This window comes from Amborella trichopoda, chromosome 7 (genome assembly GCF_054954075.1).
Source record: "Amborella trichopoda isolate Santa Cruz 75 chromosome 7, AtrichopodaSantaCruz75HAP2 v2.0, whole genome shotgun sequence".
Lineage (NCBI taxonomy): Eukaryota > Viridiplantae > Streptophyta > Magnoliopsida > Amborellales > Amborellaceae > Amborella > Amborella trichopoda.
In genome coordinates, this window is record NC_142342.1 from 41,462,437 (window position 1) to 41,485,177 (window position 22,741).

Sequence of the window (22,741 nt, forward strand, 5' to 3'; positions counted from 1 at the left end):
TTGACAAACTTGAAAATTGGCGGCCTATATAATACATTGTAAGTCACACTATTTCCAATACTTGAAATCTATTTTTTTTTCTCAAGTCCATAAATCTTGATGTTGAGATGATCAAATTGAGGGTTTTTCAACATTGAGGCAAGCTCTACTTGTGAATTTTTAAGGCGCACCCTAATTTGATTGTTTAGGGCTTCGCCCTGGTGTAAACTTTTTCTCTTTCGAAATCCAAGGACCTAAAGTTTTAGGGGTATATGTGCTTGATCTAGGTGCACAAAAAAAATAATACGCAAAATACGCCATCGAATTCATTAACAAAGGGCAGGGGTAATTTTTGTTATTTATCCTTCATGATAATTTTTATTTTATTGAAGTTTGCCGTGCTTAGCTTTGATGTACATGTCCCAACATTTTCGGGTCAAGCAGATTTTATAGAAATAAAATACCATCAAACATGTCAACACACAATGTCGCCCACGGATCGGGCCAAAGTGACCCAGCCCTAAAAAATTAGGGCTAGGCTAGGCAATGTTTGGGCCAGGGCCAGGGCAAGCCTGGCTCGGCCTAGCCCAGTCCAACCCTTATTTTTTTATTTTTTTTTATTTTCTTTAATTTTATTTATCCATACGCAACTCTAATAGGGCCAAGTCTAAGCTTGGGCCAGGGTTTGGCTCGATCAAGGCTGGGCCTCAATGGAACAGGTCCGTGTTAGGGTGGGCCCAACTCTAGTACAAAGTGGGGGAGATTTCAAAAAAATTTAAAAAAGGAGGAAGAAATGTATACAATGAGCCGTTTACTTTTGATATAGGGAAGTCAAAGTTACAATCATCATTGATCATTAGATTTGAAATTAAGTGGTTGAAGATGTGACATTACTTTGGCACAATGTCCAAAAAAAAATTCTTGTAATGACCCATTTTCATCTATTAGATTTCAATCCAATGGTTAAAATTGATTGTGACCCATTTTCATCTATTAAATTTCAATCCGATGGCTAAAATTATTATAAATCATATTAAGGGGGACAATGATGGCTAAAATTATTATAAATCTCATATTAAGGGGGAAAATGAGAGCACATTTCACTATTCATTACCTTCATTTTCAAATTTATTTCATCTAAGAAAAAATTTAAAGGGTGTGGTTTCTATAAAGTAGAGGCTTTAAACTATCAAAGTAAGTCGTACCTTTAGATAGTATTGTTTTAATAATGAAAATAGTTATAATTGTTTGAAAATTTATTTTTAATTATAAAATTTAAAGTGATAAAAATAGTACAGATCGAACAAATCTATAAATATTTAAAATTTTTAAAAAAGTTTCCTCCTAAAAATACATTACAAAATTCGTTATTTTTAAAACTTAAAATTTATTTTTTATCATGTCCGTACATCTTGATATTGAGATGATGAGTTTGGGGAATTTTGAGTATCGACACAACTTCTTCTAATGAAATTTTATTTGATTGTTTAGAGCCTCCCACTTATATAAGCTTTTTACAAATATTAATAGGGTAGGAGGACCGAAATGATGTAAGAGAGAGGGAGAGAGTGGAGGAAGGCTTACCATTAACACAGTAGCAAACTGTGTTCCTTTGGCAATGGCTAGTAATATCGAGGATATTAATCCTCCTCTGCAACAACAGCAACATCAAACAAGGCCTCCACCACCACCCCCACCACCTCCACCGTCACCACCTTCTTCTTCTCCATATTCAACTACACCCCCTCAACAGCAACAACAAGGCAATAAGAGGAGGAAATCGGTCGAATACCACTACTCAAAGTACATCCAGATACGAGCTCTCCTCAAGGGCCTTCGCCCTTCATTTATGGAGGTACCCAACTCTCTCTCTCTCTCTCTCCCTCTCTCTCTCTCTCTCCCTCTCCCTCTCTCTCTCTCTCTGTTGGGATCTCTTTACTTCTTACTGGTTTTGGTATCCTGGGTGGTGTTCATTTTGGTTGAGGTAGTCTTGTGGGCTGGCATTTCTCTCTGATTTTTCAATTTTTTGTGGTTTTATGCATTTTGGGTACTTTATATTACCTCTTTTACTGTTTTCGTTATGGGGGCCTGTGCAGAAAATGTAGTTTTGATCTGATTTTCTATGGTATTTGAGGTAATTCCTCTCTCTTTCTCTCTCTCTGTTGAGAGTTGATTGAGTTGATGTTGTTAATCTATTGTACTGGTGAAGATATATTTCATTCTGTAAATTGTAATGTTCCTTTTTGTCCCTTTTGCTTTTAGCATTTCTTGATTTACTGTTTATTTTCCTTGCTTTTGCTTCCTTTGGCAGTTTACTTATGTCTAATTAATTTTAAAATTATCCTTGTTTATCTGAGGTTACATTCATGATGGTGCCTTATTATTTATTGGACTTTTATGAGTAATGAAAAAAATTAGGTTCATTCTATGTTTTGGGCATACTTGGTAGGGCCATACTCATCATTTCCGTTGTGTTTTGAATGTATTACTTTCATCCAGCGGCTGTATACTCGGCGAGTCCGGCTAGGACTTGCCTGAGTTACTTGGACTCACAAGGCTGCTAAGTCTGGAACCAAAACCATGGGCGCCTGCACAGTCTCACCAGTTTTCAATATTTCCTTGTTAATTTTTTTTAGGACTCGGCCAAGTCGAGTGTCATATCCTTGGCTTGGGATCTTTGCAAGTCCTGACCCGAGCCCTCACTTTAAAACATTGCTTTCATCAAAACATAAATAGACTATTGTAAATTTTTAATATTCCTTTGATGCCTACAACAAAGAATTATACAACCCAACCATTCTACTGTAGCGGCAGCATTGGCTTTGACTATATGAGTCAGTCAATTCCTTCAACAATTATAAAAAAACCCTACAATCTTTACCACATTGGCCTGAGTATCTGATTCAATTAGAACTTGGTCAATGAAGAAAAAAATATGAAATCTCGACAAAATTAACCAATGGAGTCAAGGAGGTTGCCTTAATCTCCACAGATTTTAGGTCCTCTTCTAAGCCTTTTGACCACATTAAGGAATTCACCCGTAATGAATACTAATTCTGTGAAGAGCCTAAACTTTCTTTCGTTCATACTCATTTATTATTTTTATGCTATTGGTTTGATTATATCACAAGTAACTTCAGATATTGCAGGTTTTAACTTTGAGTCTTTGTTTCTTGTCAATGTCAAATTTACATGCTGTCCTATAAGCTTATGACCAGTTTGTATAGCTTGTATGTTTGTAAGGTTCATAATGACTCGATTTCTATTAAATGCTTTTCCTTTTTCTTTTCCCTCTTTTCTGATGAAGTATCTCCTACATTTGGTAATCATCTGTGATGATTATCCAGTTCATAAACTAACATCTTTTGTCTGCCCATTCTCTGTTCTTTAAGAATTTCCAAATGTCCCTCCATAGTTTATGAATGGGTGTAGTGATGATCATCATTTGTCATTTATTTTAGTTTTCTTATTGCTATATGTATTTGAATTGGTGTTGCTAGTTACTTGGTTATTGGTATTTTTCTCATGTCATCATTTATTTAAATCTCTTTAGCAGTTCCTTGTTAATTCAACTATGAATTGCCTGTCATCCAGCAAATTGGGCCTTTCAGTAAATATCTATGGTTTTCTTGTACCATAATGCATTTCTTTGCATGATCCACGAACATAATTTGTTTTCTTGCCACCTTCTCAAATCTAATGCTGGGAGTTCTCAAATCGTATTTTGCACCATTTTTACTAGATGCCAATGCTATCCTGAGTTTGCTATATGTGTGCAACAAATAGAAAGCCATTGAGGACTTTGTAGGTTCTTCCTGCATGTGTGGCCTTACATACTTCCCTGAAAAGAGTCTGGTTTGGTTCGCCTTATCAAATGCTGTAATATTATGGATAGATGTCTCCTACGATGTTATATAGACACGGACATGGGTGCAATGCGGTGATCATCTCTTGCTTAGGCGAGGCGATCACCTAACCTCTTCTCACAGCAACTAGATTCAGGATAGACAAGCTAGCCTCTCCTTTCTTGGGGCTATCATGTATGAAATCAAAGTTTCTTATGCTAGGACATATGGAGAATATAAGATATAAAATGCCAAAATTGCCCCTACAGTGACAAGAATGCATAATTATATACATAATCTTGCCGTGTCAATAAATTTTTTTTTTAAAAGAATAAAAAATCTAACACCCCCGCCATGGTGCCAATCCCTATCCAATGTCATTGAGGAATAGTTTGTAGGCGGGAAACAAATGGTTCTTGGAGGCTATGGCTTAAACAAATCTCTGGTCTAGAAAGGTTGCATTTAACATTTATGTGATTGGTGTGCCAATGAGAAATATGGATTAGAGGCAATGGATAAATAATTGAGGTTGTTAAATGAGAGGGATGGGGAATAAGTTAAAAATATGCTGATATCCTAAAGATGAGCACACATCCAATATATTCATTGCTCATAGAATACATTACTGATTATCTCATGCTTGGCCTTGATATCAGAATTACCAGTAATATTGTATTTCTGTTCTCTTCCAAATGTGAGAGATGGCCAAGAAATATGTGATCGCCTTAGTAAATCTTCTCATTGGTCATCAAATATGACTTTCACTTTGCAGCTGCCAAAGCCACAGCAGTCCTTATAGTGGTCATTTGCAATTTGGGAAATATCTCCTTATGACTAATGCCATTCTCTTGTGAGTATGGCAGGCATCATATATCCAACCTTCACTAACTTTCAATTGGATATGTCTGCTTGCAACCAATTGGTGTTTTGTGGGAGACAGATCTATTAGTTCCCAAGTTTGGTTAGAGCAGTGTCTGAAAACTCAGCTGAGTTGACTCAGACTCGGCCGAGTTACTTGTCCTCCATACCCCGCCGAAATGAGTAAATTGTCCCTAATCAGCGGTGAGGTACCTGTACCATACTTGGGAAACTACTGTACAAACTCAGCATGAGTGCTGTAGAACTCGGGCAGACTTTCCTGAGATCAACAGTACTCAGGTGAGTCTCCACAGTTGTCGAAACAAAATATAAAGGGGGGGGTGAAATCCACTCCCTGTGTTTCATCTCTCTCTCTCTCTCTCTCTCTCTGTCTCTGTAGCTCTGCAACTCCCTTTAAGAAACCCTGTCTCTCTATCTGGCACTGCAACTTCCTTTAAAAAACCTAGATTTGCCCCTTACTAAAACTTCAAACCATAGCTCATGCAAATTCATCCTCAAAAACCCTACCTCTCTCTCTCAACAGTTGATTAGTCCCATTGATGGGTCTCTCTCCATAAGAACCTTTTTTTGTTGAAGCTTCTCTCTATAAGAATCTCTGGTTGGACATAAGTTATTGGCCATCAATTGATCCATGCACCGTGAAAGTGGTGTGTGGAGAAGGGATTATCACAGAACCCTCCGTCAACAATGATGATAAGTTTATCACGACCATTGACAATGAAAATGGCTGCCACCAGTGCTCCTCCTACTCAGAGAAGACCGAGGAGCAGTGAGATGAGTCCTTCATGGCTGACCCCAAATGCCCTAATCTCTCTCTCCCTCTCTCTCCTACTCAGAGAACCCCAAATTCTCTAATCTCACTTTCTATCTCTAACAGCTTGATTATATTTTTTCTAATTAGCTTCAAGCATGTTAGTCCTTTTGAATTTTTCTTTTTTTGAAAATATTAGCATTTAGTTCTTATGAATTTTTCTGCTACTTTTTTAATTATTCAAATTTTTTGAATTTTTGGGATTTTCCCTGATAGTTATGATGTTTCCCGAGCCTTTTGTGACCTTGGGTGTCCGAATGAACTCATTCGAGCTACTTGGCCCGGGCAGGTGATGCGACCCGAGCCAGAGCCAAGTAAATGAACACTGTGTTACAGTGAAGAGCATCAAGCGTTTCCTTCATTGCTTGCTTTTGAAAAGTTCAGGCAGTGGCCTCAAAAAAAAAAGGGAATGAAATTAGTGAGTGAATATGTGTGGAAAAGGCATAAAACACTAGAACTCTTCAAATTGTGCATAAGGCTTAGTTTGTTCGACACTAGTCAATACGCATTGAAAGGATATGCATAGTAGCATAGTTGATTTAAAAGGCTGCAGATGCATTCTCTTAAAGAAGGCAATAATAAAAATCTGAAGCTTTCATTGTATTGATTGGTAAATCAAAAATAGAAGAGGAAAAACAAGGTGGGCTTAATCCATAAATAGTACCAAGCAGTAGTTTAAAAAAGGATAAAAAAAAGAAAGAAGTGCCATGTGAATCAGTTGAACTAGCCGATTCTTAGGCAAATGAGGGAGTTATGAGGACCTTATGACCTGAACATCAACATTTTTAAGGCCCCTTATCACATTTTTCTTCCTGTTTAGAGTATATAATTTTCGCAAGAGCAAAATGTACACGTTTAGTAAATAACAATAACTATACTTGTGCATTTTCATACAAAGCAATGCAAAACCCTGTTAATAATAAAGAGAAGTTAAGTATCAAAAGATATGCATATTCGATGTAAGAGGCTGAAATGGATGGACAGGTGAATGGTTGTGGTCCTCAGTTATTTTGGATACTATCTCAAAATTGGTTTCTATGATACAGGGTAAAAACTCTTTAACTAATTCTAAGACAATACCTCAACTTTTTATGTAGCCTTTTTTTTAAAAATTGATAATTTTTCATGTACTTCTAAAATATTGTGATGAATCTTGCCAAAACAGATCCATTTTTCAGGATTAAACAAGTGAAAATAGAGATTAGGTTTGTAACTATAAATATGGGGTGGCATTTTTAAGTCTAATAAAGGGATTACTTCTTTAAATTTCCTGTACCACGGGTTTTGTGACAGCTTTTCTTGTGAAATATGTGTAGCCAGTTACCCAAAACTAAGTAGGTATGCGGTTCTACAAGGTTGGGGCATCTTTGCAAATACTCCTTGAATGGTTTTGTTGGAATCCATTTGCCAACACTATTTGGTCATTTTTCCTAGGCCTTTTCAGCCTTTCTTGGGACTTGATGTCTGTATATCAAACCTTTATGATTTTTGGAGTTTGAACCTGTTTCCCTAAAACACTCTTCTCTTGTTGATATATTCCCTTAGGGCTCATTTGTGGTGGTCATGAAGTGAGAGAAATTGCAGGACCTCACTCATAGTTGGGTCTTTGGTGCACAAGGAATTCCATGGATAAGGGGTCTTGGAAATGATCCAGGTTGGAGTATCAGGCTATTGGTTATTTTATTGGAAGATCCTTACATAGGAGTTCGTGTCCCCCTTTAAAGAGTTATTTTAAGAAAATTTTGGTTGGAGCTTGAATGGTAACCCCATCCTCTATGGGTTTGGAGGTATTTTCAGGGATATTTATGGTAGTTTTGAGCTTCCTTAGTTCTATTTAGTGAACTGGGATGGATAAGATCTTCCCATTGGTATACATCTCTGTTTGCATTTTCGGATACAACTTGATGTGTGCATGGTTCTTGGCAAATCATTATATCATCATCATTGTCAAAGCCTTTTCCCAACTAATTGGGGTCAGCTATACAAATCTTGGTCCACCATTTTTCTCTATTAAGGGCCATATCCTCAATGGGACTATAAGTCTCCCTATCTTTTCTTACTACTTCCAACCATGTCCTTTTAGGCCTATCCCTTGCCCTTGTTGAGCCTTCCACTTGAACTAACTCACCCCTCCTAACATGTGTTGTACTGGATCTGCACCACACATGGCCAACCCACCTAAATCTATTTTCTCTCATCTTATTGCCTACTGGTACCATATCTAACTTCTGCCGAATGTATTCATTTTGAATTCTATCCCTTCTTCTCTTGCCACTCATCCATCTCAACATCATCTTTTCTGCTACACTCATTCTATGCGTATGACCGCCCAACAGTCTGCCCTATAAAGCAAAACTAGTCTCATAGTTGTCTTATAGAACTTGTCTTTCAGTTTCATTGGTATGCGGTGATCACACAAAACACCGGTTGCACATCTCCACTTCGTCCAGCCAGCTCTAATTCTATAGGATGTGGACCTTTAGTAATTTTTGTCAATGAATGATAGTTAAGTTTAAATCTCTTAGAATTTAAAAATTTGGGTTTAGGCCTCTTCATATGTTAGGTTACCCAACCAGGACAGGTAAAAAGTGATTCAATGGCCATGGGCAACAATGAAACATATCTTTTCTAATATTTCCAAATATGCCTTACCTTTTTATGTTCTTGTTTTATGTATTTTCTAATATTTCATATATTTAGATATTTATTTTCCATCATAGAGTCAAGTCCCTGCATATCTAGACAAGTGGATTTGCTTGAGTCACAAGTCAATTGGATTTTGGTTTATCAAGACATGGACAGATTGTGTAGTGTTCCATTCATGTAATACACGTTTGGATTTGTCATTGAGCACCATGAAGAGAGACAAGGGCTTGGGGACATTTGGAGAAAGTTTATGAGTTTCAGATACCTGGGATATTAAGACCCCCTTTTCGTGAATATGTTATTTGTCTTTTTAACATTTAAGCAGATCTCCTTTTTTTTTACATCGACATGACTAGTGGGATTGGAAGCCACTATAGCCTGAGAGAAATCATGTTAGTGAAATTTCTCAAACGTATAGACCATAGTTAAGGGAACCGTGGGGGTAGGGTAGCGTTTCAGCCTCCGAAACCTCGATCCCACAGTTCCTCCTAGGGATCTCGTGGGGACCCCAGTTTTTCAATTTCGGGATCTCGCTTCCAAATAAAGGAGATCACGTTCCAACCATTAGTGGATTCCAGTACTATTTCGAAATAGATTCCTGCTCCCATCAAACATGGTCCATAGTTTTGGTACATTATAATCTTGGGTTCAATATATATGGAATCTACTTTCAAAAACATATGAATCCAGTTCCACAGTATTCCTACACCTCTCTCGCTCTCACTCTCTCTCTCTCTCTCTCACTCTCTCTCCCCCTTTTATATAAGTAGCAAGTTTTTTAATAGAGCAACAAATTTAGTATTCATACAAATGGCAAGTTTTATACCAGAGCAACAAATTCCGTGTTCATGCTCTGATCAAATACCAGATTATCCAATAAAATGTCAAATCAAGACAAAGTAACCAACACAACATTCATATTCTAATCCTAAATCCAGATTTATCACGTAGATCTTAGAAATTTAATGCATCGAAGCCCATGCAACATTCGTGTTTCAATCCAAATACTTGATTATAGCATAAATCACAAAATATATACGAAAAGCAACGAAAAAAGTATTCATCTCATCATTATCTCTCCACTCTCACTCTCTCCCCCTCGCTCTCGCTCTCACTTTCACTCTCACTCCTCCCTGCGCACCTCTCTCTCTCTCCACTGCATACACACAACTCTCTCTACTGTGCACACACACACAACTCTCTCTACTGTGCACACACACAGCCCTTTCTCTCTCTCTCTCTACTGTGCACACACACGCACCCCTTTCTCTCTCTCTCTCTACTGTGCACACACACGCACCCCTTTCTCTCTCTCTCTCTACTGTGCACACACACACACCCCTTTCTCTCTCTCTGTACTGCACACACACACTCAACTCTCTCTCTCTTATTCACACACAAGAGACAGAAATACACAGGGAAAGAGCACAAGCGCACATGCCTGTAGTGTGGGACAGTTGGGAGGAGCGACCAGATTCACCAAAATGATCACCAAAAGCTAATGGGGAAGGAGCTGTGTGGCCTGGTTTTGGGTCCAAGGGTTAATATAGAGGGAGGGAAAATTGGGCGGGGAAAAGGGAAGGCCGGGGGGGGGGGGGGGGAGGGGTACGTGTTGCTGATCTAAGTATGTAGTTGATTAAAATAATAGAAAGAATCCAATTTATGTACTTGTAGATTATTTTTTGGATTTATGTGTAAGGAATATGTTGGTGGTCAGAGGGACTGTGTTATTAAAGTTATACCTCTAATGGGATTAGGAGTACATGTAAGAAGAATGGAGTACATAAGTATACTATGAACTATCTAATAGAGTGATCTATACTTTTAGCATTTATCAAGTAGTATATAGGCACATGATGTATCAAATTTCAGAGGGACTGTGTTATTAAAGTTATACCTCTAATGGGATTAGGAGTACATGTAAGAAGAATGGAGTACATAAGTATACTATGAACTATCTAATAGAGTGATCTATACTTTTAGCATTTATCAAGTAGTATATAGGCACATGATGTATCAAATTTTAGCAATATGCATTTAATCATACACATTAGATTTTGGACTAAGAGGACTAAGTAGCAAAATAATCCATATTCTTTTGATTTATCAAGCATATAGGCATGTGTTGCATAAAAATATGGTTTGATGCACTTATTTAAACATAGGATGTCATACATATTACATTTTGGACTATGGACCACATACTATATAGTAATGTGCCTAAAAGTATTTAATATTTCATAAAGTAGCATGTATGCATCAAGTAGCATGTATGCCTAGAAATAGGGCACTATGGATTTATTTAATTAGAGGTTGTCATATGCTCTTATGTACATATTGGATTTTGGAGCATGGACTATAGACATATACAGTAAAGTGTTTGGTAGTATTTAGCATTTATCTAGTAGCATGTAAGTAGTATTTAGCATTTATCAAGTAGCAAGTAGCATTTATTAAGTAGCATGTAAGCATGTAATGTAATGTAACTAGAGGATAGCATACATATTGGACTTATTCCCTTACCTAATGGTAGTTGCAGACCTTGGGGCTAATCAATTGAGGACCTTGATTCCTATAATTGAAAAATCTCGATATTAGAATAAGAGGAACTCTGTTATATGACAAACGGAAACCTCGATCCCTTAGCCAAGGGAGCCCGTACTAGCTCTATTTGACAACCTTGTTTAATGTGTAGTGGAGCTTAAATTATTGCCAATCAAAACCTCGAACCCATCAATATGGGATCTCGCTCCCATAAACCCAAGGATCTCATTCCCTCTCTTGTTCATTGTAAGGACGCCGATCCCAAATCCAGGGAACTTCCGCAATAGGGCAGTTCGGCGATTCCCGAACCAATCCCGCTCCTGTCTCCAACAACTATGGTATAGACTCTTTAATATAAGTTCAATATGTCATGGAGCCATAGAGAGTTATAGGTGCCTATAGATCACAAGGGCATACCAGAGAATCTGTGAGTGTAGAATTTACATGCAAAACTTTTTCAGTTCAATGCAGTCACTCTCTCCCACATCCCTATCTATTTCATTTCACTTTTCCTTGTATCTGGCAATATCATCATGAACTTAAGAGTGCCTGATGAAGTCCTTCCTCTGCTATGAGACATCTTTGAGCATAAGTTCCTCCTTGTTTTGTGGGATAAGGTCTGCGAACTGAAACATCTAGGAGGTCTAGGCATACGTAATGTAAAAAATATGAACCTGGTCCGCTTGGGTAAATGGTGGTGCCAGTGTACTTCCCAACAGAATCTTCTTTGGCGTGAGGTATTCCCCATAAATGTGGAACTGACAGCATTGGTTGATTCCCTATGAGAGAACTTGACTCCAATGCCTCTGTGGATCAATGTTTTGAGACCCCGTAGGATAAGTGTCATTTGGACCCCCAGCTTTAGAGAATCCCTGCTGGATCCTCAAACTGAAGAACTTTGCTTTACATCGCCTTTTACTCCCTTTGTTTTTCGCAGACTCCGGCAATGATGAAGTTATTTGGACTAAATCTCAACGAGAACTGTTTCCTCTTTCTATCAAGCCGTCAACCCCATCTCTTTAACATCTTCTGTTCTAAGATAATACAAATTCCACCTAAAGTGAAAGATTTTGGTTGTCATTGCCAACCGAAACCTAACTCTTGATCAATTACGAAGAAGAGGTTACTAGTCGATGCTCCATGTGCATTGATGCAGAAGAACACAGCCACCTGTTCCTCCATTGTAATATGGTATCACTCTCTTGGCCCATGCTTTGCTAGACTTAAACTGGCAATGGGTAACCCCTCAATCCTGTGAACAACTTTTTCCTGCCTTCTTATGACCACCTCGCCCCAAATGAGGCCTTTCTCTAGAGAGGCTCTGTTCTAGCCACACTATGGACAATCTGGGAGAACAAAGTTCAATAATTTTTAGAGCTAAGAAGACAACAATGTCTGCCATTGCTGAACATGCTAGAAATCTCACCATTTTCGTGCAACAAACTTCAAAGATCTCAAACGCTTCTCTAGATCCGACTTCATCTCCAACTCATCCAACATCATTAAATAGAAGGCCCCCAAGCTTCACCAGTCAGCCATGCGGATCCCCCCATGTCCATGAACCATCAAACACAATATAGATGGCTGTCCTCTTGGCAATCCCAGCCTTTGTGGTTTCCAGATATCTTTCATGGCTCAGGCAAACACCATTTCCTCTTTCTACGGCTAATTTGGGACGAGTGACTCCACCTGGGCTGAGGTGAAGTGGCTAACGCACCACTCAAAGGACTAAAGAGGTTTGATCCAGTTTGGGGTGAGAATCTCATCGTAGAGGGGGACTCAAAGAATTTCATATTGTGTGCCAATGCCCCTATATTTTGATCGGGTTTTTCATTGATGCAGGCATCTTCGAGTCATTTTCCATCATATTTAATTGGAAGTCACTTTGCGGCATATGCCCCATCTAAGGAGGGCTCTGCTGTAGAGTGCCCCAAACACCACTTCTAAGTCTGTCTCTCTTTCTCTCTTACTATTTATATATCTCCTTCTCCTCCCCTTTCCATTCTTTCTTTTTCTTCACAGTGATTCCAGTTTTCCTCTCCCTCTCCCCACGGTCTACCCTCCCTCTTTGCTATCTCTGTAAGCTATCCCTTTCTTCTCCTTCTCCTCTCTCCCTCTATTTCTCTCTCTTTCTTTGCTTTTCTGATAGACTTGAATGTATATATTTCTCTGATCTGTGATAACAAAAATACGACATGCGGCACGCGTACACTCCTTTTTTGGTCTCTATTTTTGGTTAGTAGTTTTGGTTTATACTTTATAGAGTACCCAACATGTGGGCTGCCATTACCTTACTTCTCATGAGGTCTTCTGTAGCTATTATCATATGAATATATTGTCACCAACTTCAAAAAAAGAAGAAGGTGTAAGCTTATTCTGGTGTTTATATGTGACGATCAAAGAAAGGACCGAAATAACCACAACTGAGTCAAGGATGAACTGCCAATGGCCAACCCTAGGAGTCTACAATAAAGGATGACATTCAACAGAAAACATAACGGAAACCACAACCTCAACCCTAGGAGTCTACTCTTCTTGACACAAATCTAAGCATGGTCCTGCTTACAAATCCTTATATTCTGTGTGCCACTAATAGGCATTGGCATGGTTCTATGTTGGTATTTAGGTTAAAGATTGAGTATCTAAAGAGTCTTTGGTAATTCATATATTTATTTTATCTTTCTTGACCATTATTTTGGTATTTAAGGAATTAAAGTAAAGATAAATTTCAGAAGATTCTATGCAGATACATGTATGCTAATTTTATAACTTTTTCTTTTGTTTTATTCAAGACTTCAGCGTATCTTGGTTGCTGTACAACTTTTATGTTCACACAGTACACTCACAAATCACAATTTTGTAGGTTTTACGTGCACGTGATTTCCGCAACAGTAGAGGAGCCAATGAAATTCGAAAAGGTAGGCTCTCAATCACTGAATGTGAATGTTTATCTCATTTATGATATCCGAAAAGGGAGATATGCTGAAAATTCCCTGGTTTTGGAAAAAATAACTAACAAACTAGCAAGCTCTGGTTCTGAAAGATTCACATTAGTTTGATTCATGAATTCCTGTAGCACTAGCAGCACCAGGTTCCAGGGAGATGAATATCCTTCAAATTCTCTCTCTCTCTTTCCACATACACCTTCAGAGTCGACTACCTCCACCACTGTTACTAACACGATACTAGCAATCTGCTTCCCTATGCTTCTGATCTTTTGTTCTGCTAGCATGATATGCATCTATAAAAATGATCGGCACACCTTTCTCGTATCCATAATTGTTGTATAATTCTCATTATTCTTGTTTGTCACATAGCATTACTGTTTTTTTTTTTTTTTGTGAAATAATAGATTACTGTCTTCAGTTCTTAGCTTTACATGTTGGAAACGTAGAGAAAACTCACTATACTCAGACCACTGGATCATCACTGTCCATTGAGAGAAGGGACGTTGATGGAGAGTCAGCAGGATCCACCACTGGGATCATGTCCTATTTTGCTTGGTCCTAGTTTCCTTATATTATTGCTCATCATGTCAATGGATGTTGATGACCCAACAGACTATGATTTTCCAGAATCCATTTGATTATTATTTACTTTCCCCGAAATGAATTGAAATATCTCCCAAAATTCATTGACCATGCAGAAGTACATTGGCGCATAAGCACATGCGTACTTTGAGAGTGGGACCTAACATTAGGATAATAGCCGTTTCGGTGGTTCCCTTTCTCTCTCCATTACCATCCATCGCACATCGTTTCAATGGCATTAGGGCTGCAAATGGGTCGTGTCCAGATCAACATGGTCTAGACCCGACCTAGAACCAGAACCGGCCAGACTCCGAATTACACAAACACACACACACACATACACAGAGGCACACATGCACAGATATATATATATATATATGGGCAATGATTTCATGCAACCGTTGTATAGTAATATGATGCAACAACCGTAAAAAACCATCTTATAGCCATTTGTTTGATCCAAATTTTGAAATATACACTCTTTTCATTATAATGAACAATCACAAAAAAAGAAAAAATTGAAAACACAATCTAGAAAGTATTTGTTTAGCCCAATTAACATAGGCCGTTCATTTTGGTGAGATGCTTAGATCTAGGCCTTAGAAGGATTTTTTCATTTCCAATTTGTTTTTATGCCTTGATTATCATTAGATGAACAATGTTAAAAAAGAAAAAAATGATTTTGAGTTTATAAAGGCTAAGATCTTGAAATTCACAAAATGAGGTTTTGGAGGAGATTCATTTTGACCATATCTACGGTCCAAATTGAACTTTTTTTTTTGGGGGGATTGATTATTGAGATGAAGAGAGTGTGTGTGCAAAATTTGGGGTCATACAAATACCACAAACATGGTTTTCTAGAAGTGTCGTTGCATTTTTCTATGATACAACTGTTGCATTGGATCATTGCTCATATATATATATATATATGGGAAAAGATCCTGTCAGCCCACGGGCTGATAGCTACAGTGTCAACCAATGGCCCAGATTGAATCTGGGCCGTTTTGACGGTCACGACCTCATTTAGTGTTTGAATTTTCATTATTTTTATATAAATCCAAATCACTTGAAATTTAGAGCGTCTATTATTCACAAAATAGAAGAATCTAATAAAAATAAAAAAAAATTTATTCGTAAAATATAAATTGACCAAAATACCCCCAAAACATTTCAGGGGTATTTTGGTCAATTTATATTTTACGAATTTTTTTATTTTTATTTTATTTTTATTAGGTGCGCCTTGGTGAGAAGAATGAACGCCTAAAATTTCAAGTAATTTGGATTTGTAGAAAAAAATGAAAATTCTAATACGAAATTAAATTGTAACCATCAGATCTGCTTGGATTAAATTTGGGCCATTGGCTGATACTGCAGCAGTCTGCCCGTGGGCTGACAGAATCCACTCCCTATCTATATATATATATATATATATATATATATATGAGTAATGATCTTATAGGACCCTCCCACACCTACAAGTATGTGACCCCTACCTATCACCGTAGGATTTGGATTCAGACCTCAATGTAAAATTTGAATCCCTATCCCTTTTTCATTAAAAAAATATTCTCTCTCTCAAGAAGCCCCCCTCCAAAAGGATACTCTCTCTGTCTATCTCTTATCAGAAGCCCTCTCTCTTAGAAAAATATAAAGCATATGTGGGAGAGAGCATAGGGAGGTGGCTGGGGAAAGAGAGAACATGAAGGATGGGGGCTTTGGAGAAGCACGGCGATGGAGGAGAGAGAAAATCGCAATTAAAATTGTTGCAGGGCTTGGTGTGTAGAGAGAAAGCTGAGTCTGGAAGGTTACTCGTTTAAATTGAAAACTTGGCTTACTGATTTGAATTGAAAACCTGGCTTTTTGTTAGTGTTTTGAATTGAAATCTCTACAATTTTCTTAAAATTTGGGGTTGATAGTTTGGATTGAAATCTCTACAATTTTATTGAAATTTGGGGTTGAGGAAGAGGGTTAGTGGGTATTGGTGTTAAGGTCTGACGAAGTAGAGACATAAGTGTCAAGGAGAGAGATTAATGGTTGCTGATGATAATAGTTAGGCCTGAAAATGGGTGACAAATATTGAGTATACGAATGGGGGGTTGAGTTATATGAGTTAGAGAGAGGAGGAAGTTTGCTACTGAAAGAGGAGGAGAACTGGTATGAGCTGGGAATTTGCAGTGCACGGAAGAGAGACAGTTTGTGGAAGAGAGAATTGGTTTACAATACAAGGAAGGAAGAGAGAGGACAGTGGCACGAGGAACTATATGAGGTGTGTGAGGAGGAAGACGATTGATAGGTAAGAGTTGGAAACCTTCCATCAATTCCCTTCATCAAGTGTAGAGAGGAATAATGATTTGCTGGAAGGATCTTGATTAGATAGTCAAACATGCACAAAAAATTATTTATCAGGATATTTGAAATTTCACCTTGAGATTTGGATAGAAATTCAATGGTGATCCATTGGGGTCCAATGCTTGTAGGCGTGGGAGGGTCCTATAAGATCATTACTCATATATATATATATATATATATATATATATATGGAGAAAATTTATCTAAGATTGTAAACTTTATACTATAGAAGGTAAGGTGCACCTCAAAAACTTAGTAGAAAAGAGTTTTCCGAATTTGGAAAACCTTCCAATGGAATATCTCAACCTCGAGATGTATAGATATAAAGAAAAAAAAAGAATTTGAAGTCCTAAACATAGTGCATCTTGTAACGAGTTATCTAGATGGTCCATTTTCAATATCTACAAGTGTTTATAGATCTACTCGATATGCACCTTTTTTATAATTTTAAATTTCTTAGTCAGAGTTGAACATGGATTTTCAAGCCATTGTAAGATTTATGTTACCGGAACTATATCTTCGTGCAAAATTTAGAAGTGCGCCTTACTTATATAGTATAAGGTGCCCGCCTAGGATATGTCTAGGTTGCACCCGTAACACAACCAGCCAGGTCTCCACTTCCTTGATCCACACTCAGATAGGTTGGGTCAACCCGACCCAATTTGCACCCTGTGGGTGATGACCTCATGAACCATGGATTTTCCTTTCTCCATTAAACTGTATCAAAAACTCCTTGAGATGCATGTGCATGCCTGTCTATACAGATGAATGCATCCATGTGTTCAAATATACATGCTATATACATAAAAGTAACCGATTACATGTTGGTTTGGTGAATATAGGGATGAGATTGATGATGGAGATGTCAAAGCAACTGAGGTCGGATACAATCTTAACAGGGAAAGGAAGGAAAGGAGAGGCTTGTGAGGAATACATTGAGAGGTGTCAAGAGGAGCAACATGTTGAGAGGAATGAGAAAATGCAGGAGGAACCCTCAACACCAGCCATGAACACAGATAAGAGCCAGCAAGATGATGAGCCCACGGGTTTGTATGTTATAGGTGGGTCTCCCATTGGATCAAATTTTATAATGTACCCTGGGTCTGCGCTTGTCTTCTATGGCCCGAGAAAGTCACGAGCATAAGTATGGGTTTTTTAATGATCCCTCTCTCTCTCTCCCTCTCTCTCGGGTTTTTTGATGATCCCTCTCTCTCTCTCTCTCACTCTCACTCTCACGCACACAGACATACACACGGGAAAAAAAAAAATGTCATGCTTTGACCCACAAAACTTTCTTGCTTTTCACCCTCTGTGGTGAGACCCATCCACCCCCCCCTCCTCCCTCCCTCCCCCTCTCTCTCTCTTTCTCTCTCTCTCTCTCTCTCTCTCTCTCTCTCTCTCTGTGGTTAAGGCCCAAAACTGGGTATAAAAGTTTGAGTGATGTGAGCAGTGAAATCCCTCTCTACTGCTACTCCAATCAATCAAAATTGCATTTTGGTCTGTAACTGTTGTGTCAAGATTTTGATATTTTGTTCAACTTGTCATAGTGAGAAAGTCTTAACAGCAAAATTTTGCTAGCTTTTCTTTGGCCCTGACAGTTTAAAATACCCATCTGGTATTGATGTGTATGTAGCACTAGAGTTACCCATCTGGTATTGATGTATGTAGCACAAGAGTTTATGGGGTGCAATATATGAGCACTGAAGATGTAAGGTGGTGCTCCCCAAGTGTGAATTATTTGAGTCTCTCTCTCAGAGTTGCATATTAAGGTTTTCAGATGTATCTACAAAATTTTATTCATTCGCTTTTTCGAGTTTTCGATGTGAAACCAAATTCCTTAATCTGAATTACTTTTGCTGGGCCGTTTTGCTATTTAGAATTTTCGTTTTTGATGACGGAAGTTCCAATACCTAACCCCAGTTCTAAGTTCGGTTAGGGGCGTGGTTTGAGAAATGGGGAGACCACGTCACTCAAAAACATGAAGTGCGGACCTTCTAGCTGCACTTGTGTTTCAAAACACCAGCTTCTCCCATAAAAAAAATACATCCTCTCCCTCTTTCCTTCCTCTCTCCTCCCTGCGTTCTTTCTTTACCTTTATTTTCTCTCCTCGAGTTCTCCTCCTCTCTGTAACCTTCTGCCTTTGATTTTATCATGCTGTAAATATAGGTTTAACTACATTTGCATGATTTTTCTACAGCTTTTGTGCATTATAAATCAATGGAATAATTGATTTAAGGGATATAAGAAGCCCTAAATTAGATGATAAATTCATCTTGATCATTTTCCCTTGATTTTTGAACTAATAATTACCCTTTTTTTTCTACTGAAAATGGGTTTACTTGCTATTTTCTGATAAATCCACCAAAGGGCATCGTTCTGCTTTATTTTTCAACCTATCTTTCTCAAATTTGGCTTTAACTGATTATTACCCTCTTTTTGTGGATCTGACTTGAAGAAAATCGGTTTTTTCCACCCATTTATTGAATCTGCCAAATATAATTTTTTTTGTCTTTTATCGAAACGAATGGCGTTTCTCAGCTACAACGAACTTGGTTTATTTATGCTAGGTATCATGATAATTTTTTGTTTATATTTTTCACTTTGAATTATTTGCTCGGGTTTCATGTAATATTACACTTATTAAAAATCCGCCAAATTGAAAGAAATCTTCATTTATCACTTTAAATTGATATTGATTCAATTCGATGGATCCAAACGGATTATTGCATAGATCTAGGCCCAAAACTAATTACGTTTCAAGGTTTTCCCAAAAAAATGTTATTTTTTGGAAAAAATGTTATTTTTTAGAAAAAATGTTATTTTTTAGAAAATATGTTCAAAATGGCAAAAAAAAAAGTTTAGAATGACACTTTTTTTTTTTTTCCTTTATTCTATGAATATCTTGATTTTTTTTGGCTCAATTTTATTTTTTAGGAAAAAGAAAGCTCACTTATTTGAAAAAATATATTTTGATTTTATAATGTGAACTTTATTAGGAATTTCGATTTTTTTAGTCTATATTATTTGACTCGAATTTTTTTTTATCTATATTGATTCAATATAATTTCATTTCATTGTCTTGTAGAATGACAATTCCAAAAAGGAAAATTGTTTCGTGCGGGTTGGACCGTATTTCTACATATGCGGTCCAGAAAGTGTAAAGCATCCATCTTTAAGATATTTATCGGTTATTACAATAGAATGTATAATTATTCTAAAAATATATCTTAAACATTTCTATATTTTTTTTAATTGGTAAAATTTAAAGACATGCATTATTCGTAGTCTTTTTGTAAAATTTTGAAAGAGTTTTCAGCTCCCTCTAAATTCCAGGCAGGTTACCAAACACAGTATTCTCCCGTACAAGGAGCTATATATAACATCCAGATTCACTAGGAGAAGGAACTTTCAAGTTCTAAATAACAACATACTTCCAGTTCTCAAACGGGAATCTTTTACATCCAAGAAAAACAAAAGTAGGATCTAGAGCGAGAGGAAAACACATGAGGGAGAGAGAGTTTTTGTCTGTATAATGCACAGCAGCTTGGTTCTAGAAAATGGACAAAAGAAGGGCAGTCTCTTGGTTTCTCCGATTATTCATGGCTCAGTCTGATCATTGATCAGACAAGATCAGTACACCAAAGTTCTAGATATCAATCAACTAATGTAATGAGATATCAATCAAGTATATAATATATTAATATACCAAAGTTGATATCAGTCAACTAAGGGGATGCATCATGTTTTTTTATCCACAATTTTGGGATCTACTCTGGAATTACCTGTCGAGTATTTTCAAGAAAGTGTGAATACTGAAATATGACCATCCAAAAACTGGATAACCTCGTCATGCCTGGTTCCAAGTCAGTCATGTCGGTCCCAAACTTGGATAAAAGATGAAAGTTAGGTAGCCAGCACAAAATTTTGCCACATCTTTTTATGAGTTCTCAACCATTGATGCGTTGGATCTAATCTGTATCTTATGCGTATAGAGTCTGTGATATATAAAGGACACGGTTTCTATGAGTCTACAGACTCATGTAGAAATGAGTGCCCCTTAATAATTTATTTTTTAAATTTAATTTAATCCTAATTTTTGGGGAGTATATAATTTTTAACATATAAATTATTAATCTATAAAAATAAATAAATTTTAAAAACTATAAATAATATTTTTTAGAAAAAATATTAGAACCGTTGATTTTACTTTTTCTTTGAAGAACAATTATTTATGGTGTAGATCTAAACTTACTTTGGTGGATGGTGTAGATCTCCAAGCCCGCATGGTAATAGATGCGGGTTTGAACACACCAAACAATTCTCCATATATAAATCCTAGACAGTGGAACAATGTTGTTTGAATAACATTGGATAAAACACGGAATATTGCAAAAAGCCCAGGCAATGACCTAACGATTGTATCATAATATAATGCAACTACATTTATGGAAAATCATGTTTGTGGTATTTGTATGGCCAAAATTTTGCACACACACTCTCTTCATCTCAATAATCAATCCCAATAAAGGAAAAAAAGTTCTATTTGAACTCTAGATATCGCCAAAATGAGTCCTCTCCAACAACGAATCTAAACCATTCATTTGGTGAATTTGAAGATCTTAGCCTTTACAAACTGCAAATCGTTTTTTTTTATTTAACATTGTTCATCCAATGATAAAAAGCCATCTACAAAAATTGGAAAAGAAAAAATTCCTTCTAAGGCCTAGATCTAAATATCTTATCAAAATGGATGGCCTATGTTAATTGAGATAAAAAAATACTTTCTAAGTTGTGTTTTCAACTTTTTATTTTTTGTGATAGTACATTAGAATGAAAAGAGTGTTTATTTTAAAATTTAGATGAAACAAGCGGTCTTAACATGGTTTTGAGATATTATTACATTATATTACTATACAACTGTTGCATGAAATCATTGCCCAAGTCCCTTTTTTGGATTATCTATTTTCAATACCTACATATTAGAATAGGTTTACATGGGATTAGAAATTTTGTTCGATTATAAGTTGATATTTGTCCGAATCAATGTGATTTGTTTGATTATATATTGATATTTGTCCAATCCATGCGATTTCCGTAATTAATTCACTCATAGTATGATTAATAAAATGGGGAAAAAGTTTATATAAGGTTGCAACCTTATATTATTGAAGTTAGGTGCACCTAAAAAAATCCTACACTAGAGAGTGTTCTGGCATTAAAAAAAAAAAAAAAAAAAAAAAAAAAAAAAGAAAAGAAAAGAAAAGAAAGAAAGAAAGAAAGAAAAGAAGTAGAAGAAATTGAGCAGTTCCATAATTCCTCAAACCCAAATGGACATGGTTTTGGAAACCATGGACTCATATATAGAAATGTGGCCTCTCTTAATAATCTATTTTTGAAAAGGATTTTGGCCCTAATTTTAAGAGAGTGTAATCTCTATAATAGAGATCATTAATATGTAAAAATAAATAAATTTAAAAATAATAATTTTGTAAGGAAATATTTGGATCCTTGGTTTCAATTTTTTTTATATCCATCTTGGAGTAGATGGTTTATACATCAAGGGAGGCAAATATAAGAATGCATCCCCAAGTACATATAGCCTTTTACCATCTCAAATCCTCCATTCACTTATCAATTACAATCCATTCGGACGATTCTAAATCAACTCGATAATTTTTTTATTTGCACGTTTGATAGATCAGAACAAAAGAAAATGGGCTTCAACCGAGACTAGTTTCTCCTTGGGGTTGTGCATCCCCCACGGTTCATACTATCCTACACTCCACAGTCCATTGAAAAAATGTATGTATCTTTTGGCATATAATATAGTCCCGCGAGATCATTAAATATCTCCTTTCTTTATTAAATTTGCTTACGAGAGGAAGAGCTTCCCTCTTAATTAAATTTTTTCATGCGGGCTGACCGCATTTCTACATATGCGGTCCCGAAAAAGTGTAAAGCATGGATGTAAGCAATTGTTTTATCTAAAAACAACCAAAAACGAACTATCCAAATGTTTTTTTATTAGAATTATTATTTTTAATTTTGAAAATTATAAACCGTTCAAATGTATTTTTATTAAAATTATTATTTTTAATTTTTAAATTTTATTTATTTTTTTCTATTCCTGATCTCCATTCCATGGTAGAGATTATAAG

General features: G+C 36.6%; 1 protein-coding gene across 1 annotated transcript; it reads left to right on the forward strand.

Moving 5' to 3' along the window:
- The first annotated feature begins 1,427 nt into the window (after positions 1 to 1,427).
- LOC18422887 (uncharacterized) lies at positions 1,428 to 18,374 on the forward strand. Its single transcript, XM_006827588.4, has 3 exons — positions 1,428 to 1,834; positions 13,568 to 13,622; positions 17,426 to 18,374. Exons 1-3 carry the CDS (start codon positions 1,598 to 1,600, stop codon positions 17,725 to 17,727), a joined length of 594 nt encoding a protein of 197 aa, XP_006827651.2. The 5' UTR covers positions 1,428 to 1,597; the 3' UTR covers positions 17,728 to 18,374.
- The last annotated feature ends 4,367 nt before the right edge of the window (positions 18,375 to 22,741 follow it).